Source organism: Linepithema humile, chromosome 7 (assembly GCF_040581485.1).
Source record: "Linepithema humile isolate Giens D197 chromosome 7, Lhum_UNIL_v1.0, whole genome shotgun sequence".
Taxonomy (NCBI): Eukaryota; Metazoa; Arthropoda; class Insecta; order Hymenoptera; family Formicidae; genus Linepithema; species Linepithema humile.
The window spans coordinates 9220924-9241820 of record NC_090134.1 but is presented as its reverse complement, the minus strand read 5'-3'; the positions used below and the strand labels follow the sequence as shown (position 1 = coordinate 9241820).

General features: G+C 29.8%; 3 protein-coding genes across 5 annotated transcripts; 1 reads left to right on the top strand and 2 right to left on the bottom strand.

The window, feature by feature from the left end:
* Nucleotides 1-1819: 1819 nt before the first annotated feature.
* On the top strand, nucleotides 1820-2786 carry LOC105668507 (nucleoside diphosphate kinase 6). 2 transcript variants are annotated; one of them, XM_067360048.1, is made up of 3 exons: nucleotides 1820-2039; nucleotides 2162-2465; nucleotides 2557-2786. In XM_067360048.1, the coding sequence occupies exons 1-3, from the start codon at nucleotides 1962-1964 to the stop codon at nucleotides 2727-2729; spliced, it is 555 nt and encodes a 184-aa protein (XP_067216149.1). In that variant the 5' UTR covers nucleotides 1820-1961; the 3' UTR covers nucleotides 2730-2786. The 2 variants fall into 2 exon arrangements, with proteins under 2 accessions (XP_067216149.1, XP_012216354.1); XM_012360931.2 differs by having other exon boundaries at nucleotides 2548-2786.
* On the bottom strand, nucleotides 2737-5860 carry LOC105668506 (origin recognition complex subunit 1). 2 transcript variants are annotated; one of them, XM_012360927.2, is made up of 6 exons: nucleotides 5633-5860; nucleotides 5281-5515; nucleotides 4521-5082; nucleotides 4024-4314; nucleotides 3351-3487; nucleotides 2737-3254 (listed from the first exon to the last, which is right to left on the bottom strand). In XM_012360927.2, exons 2-6 carry the CDS (start codon nucleotides 5318-5320, stop codon nucleotides 3094-3096), a joined length of 1191 nt encoding a protein of 396 aa, XP_012216350.1. In that variant the 5' UTR covers nucleotides 5321-5515; nucleotides 5633-5860; the 3' UTR covers nucleotides 2737-3093. The 2 variants fall into 2 exon arrangements, with proteins under 2 accessions (XP_012216350.1, XP_067216120.1); XM_067360019.1 differs by lacking the exon at nucleotides 5633-5860 and adding an exon at nucleotides 5150-5208 and having other exon boundaries at nucleotides 5281-5567.
* Nucleotides 5861-13836: 7976 nt separating this feature from the next.
* LOC105675795 (uncharacterized) lies at nucleotides 13837-20823 on the bottom strand. The gene is made up of 18 exons (XM_067359046.1): nucleotides 20615-20823; nucleotides 20239-20358; nucleotides 19997-20114; nucleotides 19649-19913; nucleotides 19407-19520; nucleotides 18964-19054; nucleotides 18538-18683; nucleotides 18197-18329; nucleotides 18072-18118; nucleotides 16588-16798; nucleotides 16221-16340; nucleotides 15989-16106; nucleotides 15278-15539; nucleotides 14904-15020; nucleotides 14746-14836; nucleotides 14427-14563; nucleotides 14105-14237; nucleotides 13837-14018 (listed from the first exon to the last, which is right to left on the bottom strand). Exons 1-18 carry the CDS (start codon nucleotides 20756-20758, stop codon nucleotides 13965-13967), a joined length of 2421 nt encoding a protein of 806 aa, XP_067215147.1. The 5' UTR covers nucleotides 20759-20823; the 3' UTR covers nucleotides 13837-13964.
* Between the last annotated feature and the right edge of the window lie 74 nt (nucleotides 20824-20897).

Genomic DNA, 20897 nt, shown 5'->3' with positions numbered 1-20897 from the left:
GTTCGCGAACAGGTAATTAATACAAACGGTAGTGCAATTATACGCTGGTACATTAATTCGGCGTAACGCTCGTGCCGACAAACCGGCGGCACAACGCAGCGGGTGAATCAATATTTTATTCGTAATTTGTCACTCGCTCGCTCGTTCTCGTTACGTTCGCTACCTGGATGTGTGCACACGCGTGTATGTGTATATGAATTTAACGACGAGACCGACCGCAGAACGGGCGCGACATGCGATTACCATTCAGACAGGAATTAGTTGCGATAAATCAATTCGAAAGGCGCAAGATTTTTTCTCGATGAATGCTATCGTGATGATAAATTTGCGACATCGATATACAGAATGTTGCGAAATAAATAAATCCAATTGCAGGAATATGAAAAAGGATTCGTAAAGTTTTAGCTATTGCTCTTTTACTTTTTTCATGTATTAAAAGATTGCAATTTAATTAAATTTTCCACAACTAGAATAAAATCACATTTCTAGTACCAAAGTTTCTGTATTCTATAAACTCTAAAGTTTTCTTTAGATCTTTTATATCTCAACCCACGTTTAAATTATATTTGTAAAAAAAGAAAAAAAAATGACACATAATCAAAAGACCGTGAAAAGATGCAATTAAAAACTTTATCTGATTTTAGAAAATATTTGTAAGGTAGAGTTTCATTAACAGTTAATATTTCGCCGCCTCTAAGTATTCTCTATAATGAGATACAAACAAAAAGAATAAAATACGGTATGCAAAATCATGAATTCAATTAAATTCTCTATGATGAGTTTCTACTTTTCTCTATTCTTTTCACAACAAAGAAATTTTCTTTTTCATGACTAAATTAGATTCGGCTTATTCGAAAGCATAAACAAGCCTCCTTGCTAACACGAGCACGAGGACACGACTCGAACAGCGATTCGTATCGCGATTCCTATATCGAGGTCGCTCAATTAAGCCCTTTCTCTCTCGTGAGCGGCGGCTTTGTATAAAGGGTGAATCCGGCAGGATCTAATGCTAGCGTTTCCAAGGTAATTTATAGCCAGCCATTGTACTTCGAATGGCTCTCTCCCGGTATCGCGGAGGATACCAGAAACGGAAAGGGGAGAAAGAGACAGGAAGATGCAAGCAATGAAGGAAGGGATGACAGGACGAGCAACAGGAGAGAAAGGGAAGTAAGATCAGCAATTGTAGATACGTCTGACAAGGGGTGGGTCGCGGACGAAAGGGGTTTGCGGGAGGATAGTGGCTGGCTTTTACCAATGCAACTTGGCAGCATTACGTATTGTTTCCTATTTAACTGCTTTACAGCGTTTTTCTTTCCATTTTATTTTGTTTTACTAATTAATAATTAAAATAATTACAAATAGAAAATATTTTAATATAACAGGTGTAAGAGAATATACGTACTTGTGTCTCTCCTCGTGTATTTCCTCGTCTTGTTGTCTCTTTGATCGCATCTAGGAATGGTAATGTACAATGTTCAAAATATCGAAGTTTTCCTTACTTCAATATTATTCAGTTTTAATATCACATCTCTGTTAAAACAGAATTTATAGTTAATCTGTAAAATAAAACAGTAGTAATTAGTGTAATATTTTGAGCAAATAAAAATAATATAAAGCATTGTGATATTCAAATAAAAAACAATTAAATAGTGAACGAAAGATTTACGATATTTGTTGCAAAAAGAATTAAAAAAGAAATTAAATATACAACTTACAAATGGTTTATAATTAGATATTAATATCTAAAGGATTCTCTCTCAGAAATTTGTAACAGTAGTAAGAAGTCGCTATATGGTCAAACACATTGAGCATTTCCACTTCGATTGTGAATGAGCGCGACGTACGGTGTTTTTCGGAAACACGTTATGTCAGACACGTGGTAGTCGCGTCCCTGTATTGATTGCACGCGCGATGATATCGCGCTGCTCCTAAAATTTTTAAATGATCGAAATGATGTTGATATGCAATCGAAAAAATATCTCCAGTTGACATTGGCAATACTCAAGCCACACATCGTTAAATCTCCCTTCGCTCTTCAGGTACGAACTTAACCTCATTTTAAGGAACACAATGCAAGTTGAATTCTACAGAATATGAAAAATTCAATTTAAAAATGTCCAGATTTGAGAAATTATGACAGAAACTTGTCTTGAGTTTTCAGAAGATTCGTGATATAATAATCGACAATAACTTCAAAGTTGTTAAATCACGTAGAACGACGATATCTCGCGAGGAGGTCGAGTTATTTTACAGGGAGCACAAAGACAAGTTCTTCTACAATCGCTTGATGACTTTCATGTGCAGTGGTCCGTCTGATATTTACATTCTGGCAGAACACGACGCTGTTGTTAAGTGGCGACAGTTAATGGGCCCTACTAAAGTTTATCAAGCACAATACAATGCGCCAGATACCATTAGAGGAATGTTTGGTTTATCGGATACTAGGAATGCTGCACATGGATCTGGTAATAAATATCAAAATATCAAAAATATTTAATTGAATGAAAAAATTTGTAAAGAAAAGGACACTAATATCATTCACTTTAGATTCGACAGAATCTGCAGAAAGAGAGATAGCAATATTCTTTAAAGAGTTCAATATAAAGAAGTGGTACAACAATGAAGAGATATTTTATAACTTAGGAAGACTGCATTTTGATCCAATATCTTTTGTGCATACCATTGACAAAAATTTTGTAGAAATGCGAAATAAGCCGGTTAAAAAATAATGACATATAGCTTCACTATTAATTTATTAAATAAAATATCATTTATTATATTTGTAATCAATCATGCTTCTATCTACAAAATTGTCAACAAAATCCAAAGTGTGTGAATTTTTATAAGAAAATAGTTTGGTGTATTTTTCTTCGTTCGTAGAACCTCTCTAGATGCTAGGCATTAAAAATAGACTCAACTAGTCAATTTTTCACACATAAAAATATGTACAGCTAATTCACGTCATTTTACAACAATGAAATAGTTCAATCGCGTACGTTATATTGGATCCTTGAAACAATGCATGATGCATTGAAACATGGACAGTAAATATCTCTAAAGATTCATGTCACATTCTGCTTGAGACAATGCAATCTATGCATTTATTTTCACATAAACTTTAGGACGCGAGAATACTTTGATTCCTTCTTCCAGCTTATTCAATTGCTTCTCTATTTCCATCTTACGCCTTTGTGCCCTGAGAGTATCCGTTTTTATAGGCATCATATTTAATTCGTTGACATAATCTTGATAATCTGCATCAAAGGCACATTGTTGAATTAATTAAATTAAATATTAACTTTTAAAAGAAATAACATGATTAAATCAAATTTTGTTTACGAGATACGCACTTTTTTTTAATAGTCGCAACGTTTCCTTACGTTCATTATCAGGTAAGGATACGTGACCTTCTGGACAATCAACATTAAGTGCTTCCGCTCTGGCCTTTTGTTCCTTTTCCTGCGCTTCTTTCCTTTCTCGAAGATATCTATTCGAAAAATTGTTATAAAAATATTTAATTAATTACATTCATTTGTCATCTGATTCATTAATTTTTACATCAGTGAAACCAATATTTAATTTTCGATAATTATACAAGCACTCACATTTCGCTGTTTTACTACGGGCCATTTTTTCCAACATCGGTTAACGTTAACCGACGATTTTAATTTGTTAACATAAATAGAATTGCTAACATGAATGAAATATGGTCATCAAAAAAGAAAAAGTTTAAAATTTTTGTCACCTTTAATGAAGATATTTTATTCTCTTCATGTTAGCAATTCTATTAACCAATTGAAATCGTCGGTTAATGTTAACTGACGTTGGAAAAAGTGGCCCTATATCCGCTATATTTTATCATGTTTATATTAAAAAATGAGAAAAACTATCGATCTCATAGTGTAGTTGAGCAAAATATTTTTAAAGTATTACAATATAAAACTTAATCAAGAAATAGAGAAGATAATAGAAAAAGCAAATAATTTAAAATCAGAAAAAACAGAAAACAAACGTTAGTTGTACCTAGGAACAACTCCCTTGCGATAATTAGGAGGTGGTACACCATTGTTCAGCTGCGTCGCCAGCTTGCTAGCAACAGAGATGCGTTCTTTATTCAATTTAACATAGTCGATCTCATCTTTAGCCGGTGATACAGAATTCTGTAAGTCAACTTTCTGCGTGTCTTCAAGAGAACGCATATCGCCTCTATCTGTAGGAGAATCAGATTGTTTTTTTGAAGCTTTCTCCTTTTGCCGATTTAAATCGCCATTATTCGCCGTTTCATCGTGCTTTGTAATGTATTTTGAGGGGTAGCTGTTGACAAAAACCAGTTAAGCAAGAATATATATAGTCTTTATATAGTTTTACAATTAATAACGTTGTTTTCTGTTATTGACAGATTAATAATTAATCAGAGAGTTAATAAATTAATCTTGTTAAAAATGATAAATAAAGAAATTGTATAAATGTAGGATTAATATTTTTTAATTCTCTAAAATTTATATATTCTCCAAACTTACCGAATAACACCGTCAGAGTATATACTTTCTACATCTGTATCCAAAGTCTGAATTCCTTGATTTCTATATTTAACAGTACTCTGTCCATCCACATCATTTTGAATATTGTTAGATCTGTGTAAGATGTTTGATTCAGATGGAATCTTTGGCTGTAGTTTCTGCTGACTCTTATGCTTGTTGGTTCTCTTTTGTCTATCTGTATTATTGTTTACTGATTTAATAACCTTCTTCACAGGAGTAGCATGCTTTTTCTGATGTAGTATATGCTCTGATTCAAGCACATTAGTCTGAATTTGTTCTTCATTTTTCAATTTGTCAGCTGATATTGGATCAATATTATTTTTTGACAATAGATCAGTGTTATTGCTCTCATGTTTCTTCTTCTCTCTGAAACTGGTGACCACTTTTGCAGATACATTCTGATACTTATCTGTAACCTTGCAATGCTTGCGTAACTGTAATTTTTGTAATTCATCTATTTCTTTATTGGCTTGAAAGCATTGTTCCATTCGTCGAAGATTTTTTACATTTTCCTGAATGAAGTTCTTCCTCCGTACTGGCTCTAGCAACAATATACATCATATAAAACATTTTGCATGTTATTAATTTTTGTTTAATTACAAACTTACACGTATAATTTTCCATTATTTTGCTCTCATCAATTTACATATTAATTATTATATTCCATCTGTAGCATTATTAAATAACGTATTTTTTCGTGAACTTTCGTGCAATTTCATAAAAGATTTACATTACTTACTGGGATCGGGAAAAATGCCTTTCAACGTCGTTAATTTCATCTTGCTGACAATAGCGATATCTGCTAATACTGTTACTGTGTTACATTCGCAATTTACATCTCGAAAAAAACAATTTTATATCTAACTGACACCTCTTTACCGCATAATTTTCATTTTACGTACGTCGTTCTTGCCGTTACCACATAAACAAACTTGTTTACATGCTGTATGGTAGCTGCGTACAACCTAACCTAACTGTCAAAGAATCAGTCTTACCAACATATAGCGTAAAACAGTTCATTGATGAGAACATAAGTTGATTCACTGAATCACTTTATCGACGTATGGTCATACGTAATATCAGAGAGAAACCTGAGAGGGGCCACGCTGCCGTTTTTCATAATGCCCTAACTAGACTGGAGGATGATCCTACTTGTAGCTCATTCGAGTACATAGTTTGACAGACCGACCGAATCGATTTAATTGGATAAAAAAAATTATTTGATATGGTTAATACGATTGGAAGTCAACTTTAATATAATTTTAACCTGTCAAACTATGCACTCAGATAAGCCACAAGTAGGATCATTCTCCGGTCTAGTTAGGGCATAAGACGCTTTTTTTATGCCATACACTAGCGGCGGGTACATCCATTTTACAGCCTGTCTGGAACTACATAGCCACATCCATTTTCCGGAATGGTAAAAGAGCCCTGGTTGGTTCATGTCCGTGTTACATCCATTTTCCGGGATGGTAAAAGAGTCATGGTTGGTTTATGTCCGTGTTACATCCACAATTTATTGAATAAAAATACGTCTCGCATATAGATATAAATTATATCTATATGTTATAAATTGTATTTATATAAATTACATCTATATGCAAGACGTATTTCCATGTAGTTCCAGGCAGGCTGTAAAATGGATGTACGCGCCGCTAGTGTACAGCCTAGAAAAAGCGTCTTACGAAAAAAGACAGCGTGGCCCCTCTCAGGGGGCCTACGCTTTCTCTCTGATGATACATACATTAGAAAAAAATAAAAAAACATTTAAAAAATCAAAGAGTAACAATAACATCATCAATATTATTATTATTTACATTTGTTATATTTAAGAAAAATAAATAAGCTAGAAATGCAACTAAAATGAACAAGGTTCTGCCTATCGTGCACACCACCAGATTTAAAACGCAAGCGTCGGAACTTTATTTTTTTATTGAATTTTCAGAAAATAATAATAATAATAATAATAATAATAATAAATATTTTTTAAAATGAACGGGTACCATATGGCATACCTTTTTACTAGACTGAAACACTTCACTTTTATTTTTTATTAATAAAATTTAATTTAATTTTTAATCTAAATAACGCATAACGTTTTATAATTTTTTTTTAAATTATGACACGTTGGTATCATATAAGATATATTATTAAACTTGTCTTCAAAAAACTGTTATTATAATAATTAATAGAATAAAGAATAACGAATACCGAAATAATAATTAATGGAATGAATAATAATGAATTATTTATATACAAATTTATAACTATCAAAATTAATTTTTTGTAATTTTTATCCTTTATTACCTCAATTTAATTTTAAATAAATATAAATCAACATTCACGAATAAATAAACATTCAAGCATCGAGTATCTATCTATCATAAAAGAAGGAATTTTGCGCAATTAATTTACTTAAAATAGGTAATAGAAAATGGAAAATACAAATTATATCTCAATAAATAGAATTGTGTAACATAAATTTTGCATTGTACATTGATTAAATCGCGCATTTCGAAAGATTTATTTCATCGAAATTTATTGCGCGGGCAGCCGTGTTCACGCAAAGCGACGTGTTTCGTGACATTTTCATTGCGTGGGCATTTATTAATTTAATTTTTATTCGTATATTTATTTATTTGTGTTATAATACGAAATAGAAAAACGCTCAAAAAGCTTTAAAACGCGGAATTTTAATCAAGTAAAATTAATTTTTATATTGGATCACGCTGACAAATCTACAGATAAAAATTTTAAAAATACGATACGATACAAAATATATAATACGATAGTAGGCAAAAAATAAAATAGTAAATTATTTATCAAAATTAAAATTCTGAACACCAAAGAATATCTTATAATGTGGAAAATATGGTAAGTATATCATATTAGGAATTTCGACGCTGATTCACGGCATGGAGGGGGGGGTTGTTTACGTTCGCTCTGTGACCTACGTACTTTATATCCTCTCTTCCTCACTCTCACACTTTCTCTCTTGCACACACTGATCGGCATGTATACATTCCTTTCCCTACTTCTTCCAAATAGTACTTTTCCCAATTTGACCTTATCCTTGAGCTTGAGCTAGATTTTACTATTCGCACGGCGGCACTTGAACGAGACAGACCGTTTCGCGTATCGGCGCGTTATCCCCTCTACTTCAATTCTTATTACTCTTTACAATTTTCCACCTTCCTCCCCCTCCTAATTGTTACCTGTTGCGTACGCGGTGGGGTGTCGAACGCGTATTCCGTGCGAGCGATATACGAGTTTTACTTTTGTCCTAATATGACAAAATCGCGTCGGGAGTGTCGTTCAAAATATCATGTAATCATTGTAATATCATTTCGCCGTAATTTTGCAATTATATAAAATGCGCGTCGGGAGTTTCGTTTAAAGTGCCATGCGATTTAATAATTCGTGTCGCGAATGTGTGCGCAGTAATTATTTTATAAATATTAATTATTTCAAACACTAATCTGCATTTATTTTTTTATTTTACAGATCAACTTTGTGCGCGTAATCGGTGCTACAAAATATATTCGTTCCGTCGTATAGTATAATAAAATGCGCGTTGGGAGTGCCGTTAATGCCGAGAGTTATAGCGAATCTATAGATGAACGCATTTTTGCTGTATGACAAATATTGGGACACGATTTTTTTTGACTTTAGGCTTGGCTCGGGGGAGGGAAAGGTCGGTTTCAATCATAAAATCTCCACTACGGCAGGGCAATCTTCGGTTCTACGTGCAGCGCGCTAGTTGTACAGATAGCCGGACTGTCGAAGGTAGTCGAGGACGGCTACCGGAGTTAGTCAAACGCTACCGATTGCTTTTCAGATGTCTTGTATCTAGTCGGTTGATTGGATGACTAATCACCTCATCTTCTTCGAGCTTATCTTTGCCTTCTGTTTGAGAGAATCGTGCCCCAATTGGTAAATGTGGTCGTCTGAAACGCGGACGGAATTCGCGCGTAACGTCACAGCTTGGACAATTCGATTCGATTCGCCTGTGATGTCGGGAGTGCCGTTTTAAGTATCGCGCGATTTTTGTATTTAGATACGCATGCGAGCAATGCATGCGCCGCGAACGCGTGAGATTCAATGTGAGTGCTTCGAAGGACCACTGAGAGGAGGAGGAGGCTCAGGAGGAGCATCGGGCGCCGGCGGAGCAACTTTACGGTAAGCAATAATTCATTTATTTGTTATTCGCAAAATATTGCATATAAAATATTATATAATGTAGCGGATATAAAATATTTAAAATACTTTAAATATTTAGTAAAATATTTATAATAGTAAATAAATATTCACTATTTTTAGAAATTTTTTACATATTATTATTTCAACTAATTAAACTTTTTTCTTTATTCAAAAAATATATTTTTGAAAATTTTAATTCTTAAAACTTTTAATTCTGTATGCATAGATAAACGAATATAAAATTCAATGTGCGCAATAATTATTTCACAAATATTAATCATTTTGAACAGTACTCTAATCTGGATTTACTTTTTTATTTTGCAGATCAACTTTGTGCGCGTAATCGGTGCTACAAAATATATTTGTTCCGTCGTATAGTATAACAAAATGCGCGTCGGGAGTGCCGTTAATGCCGAGAGTTATAGCGAATCTATAGATGAACGCATTTTTGCTGTATGACAAATATTGGGACACGATTTTTTTTTACTTTAGGCTTGGCTCGGGGGAGGGAAAGGTCGGTTTCAATCATAAAATCTCCACTACGGCAGGGCAATCTTCGGTTCTACGTGCAGCGCGCTAGTTGTACAGATAGCCGGACTGTCGAAGGTAGTCGAGGACGGCTACCGGAGTTAGTCAAACGCTACCGATTGCTTTTCAGATGTCTTGTATCTAGTCGGTTGATTGGATGACTAATCACCTCATCTTCTTCGAGCTTATCTTTGCCTTCTGTTTGAGAGAATCGTGCCCCAATTGGTAAATGTGGTCGTCTGAAACGCGGACGGAATTCGCGCGTAACGTCACAGCTTGGACAATTCGATTCGATTCGCCTGTGATGTCGGGAGTGCCGTTTTAAGTATCGCGCGATTTTCGTATTCAGGTACGCATGCGAGCAATGCATGCGCCGCGAACGCGTGTGATTCAATGCGAGTGCTTCGAAGGACCACTGAGAGGAGGAGGAGGCTCAGGAGGAGCATCGGGCGCCGGCGGAGCAACTTTACGGTAAGCAATAATTCATTTATTTGTTGAAAATATTGTACATTAAAATATTTGAAGGACAAAATATTTACATTAGTTAATATTTATCATTATTAAAATTTATTTGCATATTTTTTTACTTTTTATTTAAATAATTAAACTTTTTTAATAATTCTTTTATTACATATTTGCTTAGAAAACGAATTAAAAGTTCAATGTACTCAATATTTTTTATGATTTCACAAATATTTCATATTGTGAATGCTGCTATAATTTTGATTTAATTCGTGTTTTACAGATCAACTATGCAGATCAACAGAACGACAACTCCGCTGCTGCGCATCGATCGGTGAGTTAGTTTAATTTGTCTTTTATTATTAAGATAATGGATCGAATAATAGTGTGAAAATATATAGATGCGAGACACTTTGCAGGTCGTATAATTTTTATTGTCTTATAGTAATTATATCAAAATTTTATTCTCTCGTATTTTTTAAAAGTATTTTGAGTTGTACGTGCATTTGTTTTTAAAAGAACAAAGTACTTATTTTTTTAGTTAATTTATATTAAATTTAATTATGTGTTACCAATATTATTATATATATCTAGAAAAGATACATGTTATATTAGATTATAATTATAAAAATTATTAAAAAATATGTAACCTGCAAAATGCGTTGTACATTAAAAAAAAGCAAAGTGTTTCTAATTTTGATTTTGATTGAGCCCGAAGTTGAAACAACTTTTATCAGCCTAATTGAATTCATATATTTGAATGCATATATATTAAATATTAATCATATAATATTAAAAATATAATCATACACCAGAATACTTTGAATAAAATTATGAAAAGTACACTATTTCTTCGATTCATTATCTTAAAATGGATAGGCTAGGATTTAGATGCGTTGATAAATATTTAATCCTGGAATATTTCATAAATGTATTTCATGATTGATAGATCAGAACAAAATATATTGAATTATTCAGAGAGTTTGTAGAATTTTTTTATGACAGAATTGAAAACAATTTTTATATGTTTATATATCTTTATTTAATAATGTATGCACAAGTTGTTAAAGATGACCAAAAGTTGTCGAAAACAATGATGCATATATTACTGAACAAAGATGACTCTAAACATATAAGAATTGTTTTCAATTTTATTATAAAAATTATTACAAATTTTCTAAATAACCCAATATATTTTTATTCTGAATAATGTACTTATGTTTGTTTATATATTTATTTATATTTTTTTATATGAGAAAAAATAGAAGAAAAAAAATATTTAAAAAAAAGATTATACATAAAATTAAAAAAAAAACTTGGTAATACATGGAAAAAAAGTATTTGCTGCCGCAGTAAATTTTATATAAGCAATCGTAGCAAAATTTCTTACAGTTAATTATTATTTGGACAGCAAAGAGATTTGTTATAGATAATAATTTTATTTACCGAAATTAGTTTTGTTAAATCTGCAAATTATATTGCTAATATATAATAAGAAATTTATTTTTATCTTATTATAAAAATTTGTATTAATGGCGACAATTTCATTGCAATAGTAAAATAAATTTATTAAAAATAAATCATTTTGTTGTAACAGCGAATTTTAACTTGTTTTCTCATCACAAAATTTGTCGATTTTTTGAACAGAACAGATTTGTTGCATATCGAATAATCTGTAAAAGTAGTTACAGTAGCGAAATTTTATCACTAACATATTTAACATGTAATAGCAACGATTATTTTATTGCGATAGCAAAATTTCTTTTCTGTGTGTAAATGTGTACTTTTATTTCTTCCTTCTCTACGGTAAGTGGTTTATCTTTTTATATCTTTCCAGGATTAAATATTATAAATTGGCGTTGAAAAGCAAAAGTAAGAAAATTTTTAAATACATATGTACTACAAATGTATCACAAATTTAAATTAAAAATGAAAAAGAAAATTCTTTTACAAACGTAAATATATTAATGAATTATGGTATATTTGAAATAATCTATCTAATAAAAAAAGAGTGCATTTTTTATTAACAATTTATTTACAATTTTGAAATATATATTTATTCTTGCTATACGTCAATTTCTTCGCAATCTTTCCTAGCCTACTCATGCATCCGTGGTCTTATGGCTTAACACTAGAACTACCAAAGCGGTCAAAATAACCGGTTTATTTATTTTAGAATAATTATTTAAATTTATAATGTATTTTTTGAGATTTTTTTCTGTGACTTGTGTTGCATTGTGTTAAATAATTAAATTGATTAATGTACTTTTTCTTTTTATCACCTTTTAAAAAGAAAAAAAAAAGAAATAAAAATTGGTATATGTTAATCGTCGGTAGTTCTAGTGTTGATCTCATGGTTGAGCACGGAAATTCGAAATTCGTGGTCCCATCGATGATGGTCGAGCACAGATCTCGAAACAATGTTGATACGATCATTGAATAATGATCGACTATCAACAAAAATTTCGGACGCAACTAGCGGAAACTGAGCTGAGCTCTGCGCTAGCGTCCTGTGAGAAACACCAAGGTAGTAGCTCTCAGATTTTGGATGCAAATAGCGGTAACTGAGCCGAGCTCTGCGCTAAAGCATCCTGCGGAAAACTCCCTCCCGAAATTCAGATGCAAATGGCGGTAACTGAGCCGAGCTCTGCGCTAAAGCATCCTGCGAAAAACTCCCTCCCGAATTTCAGATGCAAATGGCGGTAACTGAGCCGAGCTCTGCGCTAAAGCATCCTGCGAAAAATTCTTTTCCGAATTTCAGATGCAAATGGCAGTAACTGAGCTGAGCATCTCGCGAAAAAAATTTCCAAACGATTCCGCGATAAACTTCCAAACGGTTCCGCGATTCAATCTCATTAAATCTTATCCATTTAAGATTTTTTGTACAAACTCTTAGGTATAGAATTTCTAATTAGGTAGGATTCTCTACTAGATAAAGTTTTTGGGTAGATAGGTAGGATTTTAAAACTTTTTATCTCTTCTATATTGTATTTTTTTTTTTTAATTCTTTGCTGTCGATAAACTTTGGAACTTCTGCTTTGGCAGTTAGTTTGTAGTTTATTGATGACAAAAATAATGATAAAACTTCGGGTGGGCAAACAGCAAGATTCTCTTTCAAAAAAACGAAAGATGTTTCTTGCGTAAATTATGAAAAAGTTTGAACGTTTAGACGTTTAAATGTTTAGATTAATAAATTTCACTAATAAAATATTACTACTTTTTGAATTATAAGAGATACTTTTGATTATAAATAAAAAATCGTATTGTTCAGTTCTTTTTAACTAAAGTATTTTGCATTATACATAAAACTTTTGAACGTTTAAATGATTTTATTGACATATTGGCATATTATTTTCATTTTGTATTATTGTTCATTTTGTATTCATCTTGTATATTATTTCGATGGAATACAGGATAATATATTAAGAAAAATTGTAATAAGCTAAATGTCCCAATGGCTGGATATGTCTCAATCTCCGAAAATATATGAACAAAATAATTTTTTAATATTTATAAATATAATGTCCGGAAACTGTGGTAAATTTACATATCCAATTATTTTTGCAAATATTTAATATTGTCGTTTAATAAATGCAAATTTTGGTTTTAAATTTTAGCGAAGTAAATTTTAATCTTTATTATATAATATTAAAAATATTATTTTCATAGAAAACATCACATCTTTAATAATAATTAATTCTTAAATATATTGCCACTGGAACATTTCTCTTAAATATTGTAAACTTGTAAAAATCTTTTTCTTATTTGTACAAAATATTTTATTAATATATTGTATATTATATTGTATATTATATATTATATTGTCTTACGAAAAACGGCAGTGTGGCCCCTCTCAGGTTTCTCTTTGGTAATATACATATATTCTTCAACTGTATTTAGTTGTACTTTTTACACATTTATACATTTCTTTTGCTCTATAAACTATGAAAGGACATTAAAAGTATAGTAAACACTTGAAAGAAATATTGATTATTTTGCTACACATCGACATATGAATTTATTGTCGATAAAAATACATAAATATTATATTATTATTTTTATTAATCAAACATTGGTTTTATTTATTTTTTTACTTTTTTTAACATGCACATGTTTCTTTACTATTCTATCTTAAAACTGGCTAAGCTTTTTTCTAGATTAAAAGCAATATCGTCTCTAACTAACTAATTTTTTCACTAATATTTTTCCACTATTAGATGATATATTTCTATATCACTGGCGCATAGAATATAGGACAGTGAAATAAGATACCGAGGCGCTTGCCATCTATAACAAAAAATATATTTCTTTTTTACTTTATTTTAAATGTATACTCCTTTGAATATATTTTGATAATTTATGACGTTTTTTACCGTGGCAGCGCTTTCCAAAGATCCTATAAACAAGCCACCGATAGTCATATTGAAAGTTTTAGTGCCTCTTTGCAGCAGGAACAGTATCATTTTCTGTATATGTAAGGGAGCCATATACCAATTGACATTATACCTAGCCAATAATAATTAGTTGATAATTGCGGAAGAAGGTAAAAAGGTGTATAAACAATTTTACCAAATGTACAATTTTTACGAAGATATTGGATAAAAATTTACGTTTTGTAAAACATAATTAGCTTTTGTTATCAACTCCGCAAAGTGAATATTTGTATATGACATTATAAAATGATGATTCTCTTACACAGTTATAAATACGTTGTCATTATGATCGATGATGTCTTGTGCCGCATAGTGTGCTAGGAACATGGATATAAAAAGTGCTATTACACCTGTAAAGTGTAGCCAAAGTTCTGGGATATTATCTACATGCGATACAACCTGAAAACCCATATAATTTCTATAAAACACAAGTTATTAAAAAATATTATAAGATATTCTACTTTTTTACGTCCTCGTGTTTGTTGTAGATACTTTTTATATATTGCAATCAATTATTTCGTATATGGTGCGATATATTCTGGACACGTCGTTAGAAATATGTTTCGAAATGCAAAACTCACTCCATAAAGACTGAGACTCAAACAAGATACTGCAGTAAAGATTAAAAGAAAGAACATTCCTTTAAAGGTGGATACTAAAGAGTCGCAAAATCTAAAAAAACAAATGTTATCAGACTATCTTATGTGAATATTATTAAAATATCAATCTAAATACCAACTCCATAGCTTTGCGATGAATGTCTACGGCATTACTTATTTTCTTACTTATCATAATATTTTTTCTGAAGGTAGAATTTCTCAGCATATTGCTCATCATTGCTTGCTCAATACGATAACTGTAAATAATTTTTATGTTATAGTTTTCTTAAATTTGGTTGAATTGACAATACATTTTATTATTTCTATACACTTTAATAAAAATTGACGTATTCCGATAAAATAACTTTAGATGTCTGTCACAATTAGTTCTACAAAATATTATTTTTTTTTTAACATTTAAGATACATTTCTTAAATAAATGATTAGTCTTAAATAAATCATTGTACGTCGATTTTTTTTTTATATAATAAATAGTGTGTATTTGTTTCTTTACCTAGCAATGCTAAACATTCCACAAACATATTTAATATATCCTAACAGCATTGATCCTATACCTGCTGTTGCAATTGTTCCTATACAAATAGCTGCATTCATGTGTAACACAATGAAATAAAAATACTTCTCTTCATCAACAAAATATTCAGTCATGAATTGGATTGTATGGCGACGAGATTCGTTCATAGGCAGAATAATATCGAGAATATTTGGCAATATTGGTAGGAAAATAACAATAAGCGTAATGCATGTTATTAACACTAAGCACATTTAAAAAAATGTCATATATAAATCGCTATTTTTTAATTTTATGAAATATTAATCTATTATTTATTTTCAATTTATTAATTTTTTGTACTACTTTTCTATCAAATATTTTTGTAGAAATCCAGCTAAATTTTTGAATGTATTTTTGAATGTATTAAATGTATTAATTTACATCTCAAAATAATGTTAATTAATATTTATTTTTGTGATGTATTATAATTTTTGCATTTGATATATTGAAGTTTTAATCCACTTCCGTTTAATGAAAAGTGTGAGTGCCACGCTCTTTCAAAAATCAATAATTACTATAGCCGTAAATACTATTACCTTCTTATACTTTGACAAAATAACAAAACGCTTAATTATTATTTTTTATTTTCCTTTGATTTGCAATTTATTAAACCTTGCAATGTATAATAAGAGCCAATAGATATTGCCTTACATGTAAGTTGAGCTGCATTACGTTTCGTGTCGTTCCCGTACATTTTTATAATAGCAATTTCGTTCTCGTCTTTTAGTTCATTAAAAATGCGTTGGAGTTGTTCAAATAAACATTTTACCTGTCGTGTCGAAAATATTTGCTATTTTTCGTAAAACTTGATAAAGTTTATTAAATATAAAAGTAAATATATCGTGGACGTTCATTTGGACAAGTGTAGCAAATATCAGCTTACTGTTTGAATATTGATCCAAAATGAGTTGTATAAAATTAACAAAATACAACAGAATATAGAACAAGAGGCAACTTTAATAACAAGTTCAACAGTGCATTTTGTGGTTAAAAATGTTGTAAGCTGTAAAAAATAGATAAATTTATTAACAGAATCGTATTAAAAAGGATCTTTATATTTTATTAATAAATTTGAAAAATAATATAATAAAACTAATTATAATTATATTTATAACGTAACGTATTAGTAATTAAATTATATGTTATATTATCAATAATCAAAAATATTATAATTACACTCAAATATTTAAATTTAAATATGTAGAAACTTATTATATATATATAATAGTTAGATATAGATAGAGATATACCTGAAATACAATAAAACTCATCATAACACTATAAAGCAAAATGAACTGAACTTTAACGATTTTTGATTGCTGATAAGGCCATAAGCCAATAATGAGCATAAGAACTCGAGTAGTGTCCAAATGTTTCTGAATAGAAATCATATTTCTGAGAGCGCTGAGATGCATTTGACTACGAAAAAATTGGCGAAGTTTCGCGTACTTCTTTTTGTACGATCAACAGAATATGCCATAATTTCCGTCTAACACTCTGAATTCTTATATAAATAACTTAATCTAGCATAAACGCAACGCAAAATGTATAAATTAGCGTGGGGTTACTATAAGTTGAAATACTCGCAATTTAGTATATATTTTTTTTCAAGAAGGAATCCATTAAATAATCGATATGATGTTGGAAAAATTCGAGAGATATTTTCTATACATTTATGTAATAACTTCTTAATAAAAGTTCACGCAAGCGTAGTCGCGTAGCTTTTCCATCGCTACGGTTTCGCGTGCTTCATTCTAACGTGTGCATTCGTGGGATACGTTTGTACGTACTTTCAGAGAAGCAATCGGTCAGTCTTATGTGCTGGTATATCAACCGTAAAAATAGTGCTGGTAATGTACAAGATTTTATAAATTGTAATGTAAAAAGTACTTTGATAAATCATATATTTATTTTTAAATGGATAAATTTATTCATTACGTTGAGAGTTGCAATAAATAGATTTCCTAGTAAACGAGAAATTATTGAAAGTTCAGAAATAGGATTGAAAATTATTGAGAAGAATTAAATAGAATTCAGCATCATTGTAAATGAATTCTTCTCAGTAATTTTCAATTCCATCTCTGAACTTTCAATAATTTCTCGTTTACTGGGTTATTATTGTCTATTTCTATTGATATGCGAAATGTATCAAAAGTTCATCAACATGTGAAAAAATAATAATTTAATAATACTATTTCCGATTTTAATTACATTTTAACTTCTTAACGTGAACGTTTTTATAAGTATATTGATTTTTGTAATTTGGACGACTTAGCGTTAAATTAATTTTATCAATAAGTAAAAATACAGTGAATATTTTGAGATAAATGCGTTTTTCAGATGCATTGCATGCAAAAGATAAACTGATATTTATTATCAAAATGTAAAGAACATATAATGTTAAAATTGTAAAATTAATATTATTAGCATGTATTATTTACTTTATGCAAGTTTTATAAGAGCCACATTCCATAATAAATATTTTACGGTCAATATAGTGATGCTATACGTATATATGTATATACGTGAATTGACTATTTTTTCGTTTTTTCTTTCTTCCTCTTTCTTCCTCTTTGTTTATATGTTGTTGGCAGAAATTAAAAAGAAAAAACATATCCTCAATGATTTAATATTCAATAGTTAATTAGAGACGAAGATGCCGAGCATTTGTTTTTACACTTACCTACTCTATTCTAGTACTTTATTAGACGATTATGTCTCTTCATATCATTGCTGCGTAGAATACATCATGGTGAAATAAGATATCGATGTACTCGTTAGCTGCAACGAAATATTTTTTTTTATGTTGTCTGTGCAATATTATTTGCATTTTGATAAATAATAGTATACGATTTTTACCGAGGCAAAGCATCTTAAGGATGCTACAAACAATCCGCCAACATTCAGGCTGAAAGTTTTGCTACCCCTTTGTAAGAGAAATAGTATCAACTTCTGTATATTCAAAGGAGCTATATACCATTGAACGTTATATCTACAAACGAATCCATATATAATTTAAGAAGTAAAAAATTATACAGATAATCTCAGATATGTTCGTGGAATCAATAATGCACAATTTAAAATTTACTAATTATGTTGAAATTTATTAATTATTAATATTATTATTAATTATTAATATTATTATTAATTATTAATATTATTATTAATTATTTATTAATTATATAAAAAATGTTTCTTACGCGGCGGAAAATACGTCATTATTATGATCCGTGATTTCTTGTCCTGCATAGTTGGCTAAGAACATGTATAAAATAATGATACCTATAACCACAGAGTGTAATAAAAATTCATCTATATCAATATTAAGCGTCATAATTTGGAATATCTAAAATATTATAATCAATATATATTAAAATTGTTTATTTTATATAAACAAATTATATTTTTAAAAAATTAAAGACAAGAAATACAAAAGAAACAAAAAATTATATGTGTTAAAAAGAAACAAAAAACTTTATATATTAAAATTTTTATTATTTTTTGTATAGTTTATATTTCGATGTAAGATTCAAAGTGTCAATTTTTATAGCTTTTATTGCTTTTTTATTATATGTGCCCAGATTTACAAATTATTTTCATTATTAGATAAATATTATTAAACTCACTCGGACAAAATTGAGACTCAGGCAAGATACACTAACAGCTATCAGAAAGAAGAAGGAACCTTCAAAGTTGCTTATTAAACATTCAGCAAATCTTAAAGAATATGAAAGTCATTACACAGGTGTTACATCGATAATATCGATGAAAAGTATTGTAACTGCATTTTTGATTAAAATAATTTTTCAACGCTATTTTATCAATATTGTACACGTATGAAAAAACATATTGTAGTTTAAATCCATTCAGTGTATTTATTTAAAAATTTGTTTTTTACCATTCTAATTAATAAGCAATAGGATTTAGAAAAAAACTGTATGTAATAAAAACTAAATTTGCTATCATGTACATAATTTTCGCATAAAGTTAATAACACTTTGCTGTGTTACAATACTTTTAACTTGGTACTGTCGATGCATTATACACATGATATCTTGTAGGTATTTACTTCATAGCTTTACGATGAATGTCTATGGCACATATTATTTCCTTATAAATTAGAGTGTCATTCTGCTGACATTTTTGTAAAATATTAATTGTCATTGCCTGCTTGATACGATAACTATAAATAATATAATTTTGCTATAATTATACAATCTTTTTCTCTTTCATTTATGAATACAAACTAAATTTGACTTACAGTGTAAATATTCCTTATTTGTTTTTTTATTCTTACATTCATTTTTTTACCTGGCAATTCTGAACATTCCACAAGCATGTTTAAGATATACTATGAGCATCGTTCCCGTAGCTATCAATGCAGTCACTCCTATGAAAAAAGCTGCATTCATGTGCAATAGAATTAAATAGAAATATTTTTCTTGATCAACAAAATACTCAGTTAGGATCTTCACCGTGTGTTGTGAGTGAGATTCATTTATAGGCTGAAGAAAAACGAAAATGCGTAACCATATTGGCATGAAAATAATGATTAATCCACCGAATGTTGCAATCACTACGTTAAAAAAGTTATATAAATTATTAGAGATAGTAATCTACTTTTTTTTGTGTAACAAAAATCAATCAAATTTGTCTTACGTATAATCCGAGTTGTATAACGTTTTGCATAATATTCATATTTTTTTATAATGGCAATTTCGTTCTCATCTTTTAGTTCGTTATAAGTCCGTTGAAGTTGTCCCAATAAATATTTTACCTATCGTGTTAACAGTGTTTTTTTTCACAACGCTTTTTGTTGTGAAATTTAAAGATTTCATTATGCAAAGACATTTATTTACAACCGATATTTATTTGAACACGTATTTAAAGATTTAACTTACAGTTCGAGTATTAACGCAAAATGAGATGTATTTAATCATGAACATAACAAAAAGTAACATGGATGAGAAAATTTGAATGGCAATTTCAATAGTGTAACCTGCAGTTATAAATTTTGTAAACTGCAAGTAAAAAATGTATTGAAAAAAACGTATATAGATATTACTTTTGTATGCAAGTACAAAATTTTGAGTCTACAATAATTAATATTATTTCGCTATAAATAACATATTAGTGAGAAGAATTTTATATAAATATATATATATATATATATATATATATATATATATATAAATAATTACAGCACATAGCTTTATTACAGTACATATTTAATATTAAAGAATAATATAAACAATATAATTAAAAATACTAACTTACCTGGAATACAATAAAGCTCATTACTATACTAAAACACAAGATTAGTTGAAAGCGAACCAGTTTTGATTGTTGATAGGGCCATAAGCCAATAGCAAGCAACAGAATTCGATTGAATCTCAAATACTGGATGTCGACACAAGTCATTTCTCAGTGAGAATCTAGGTACGCGATTGAGATTGTGAAAAACTCATTCGTGTATTTTCGCCGTTCGAACGATTCATTGAATTATTCTATATACTTTTTCTCTTTTACCTTTCCCTGTTTAAGTTTAAACATAAATAGC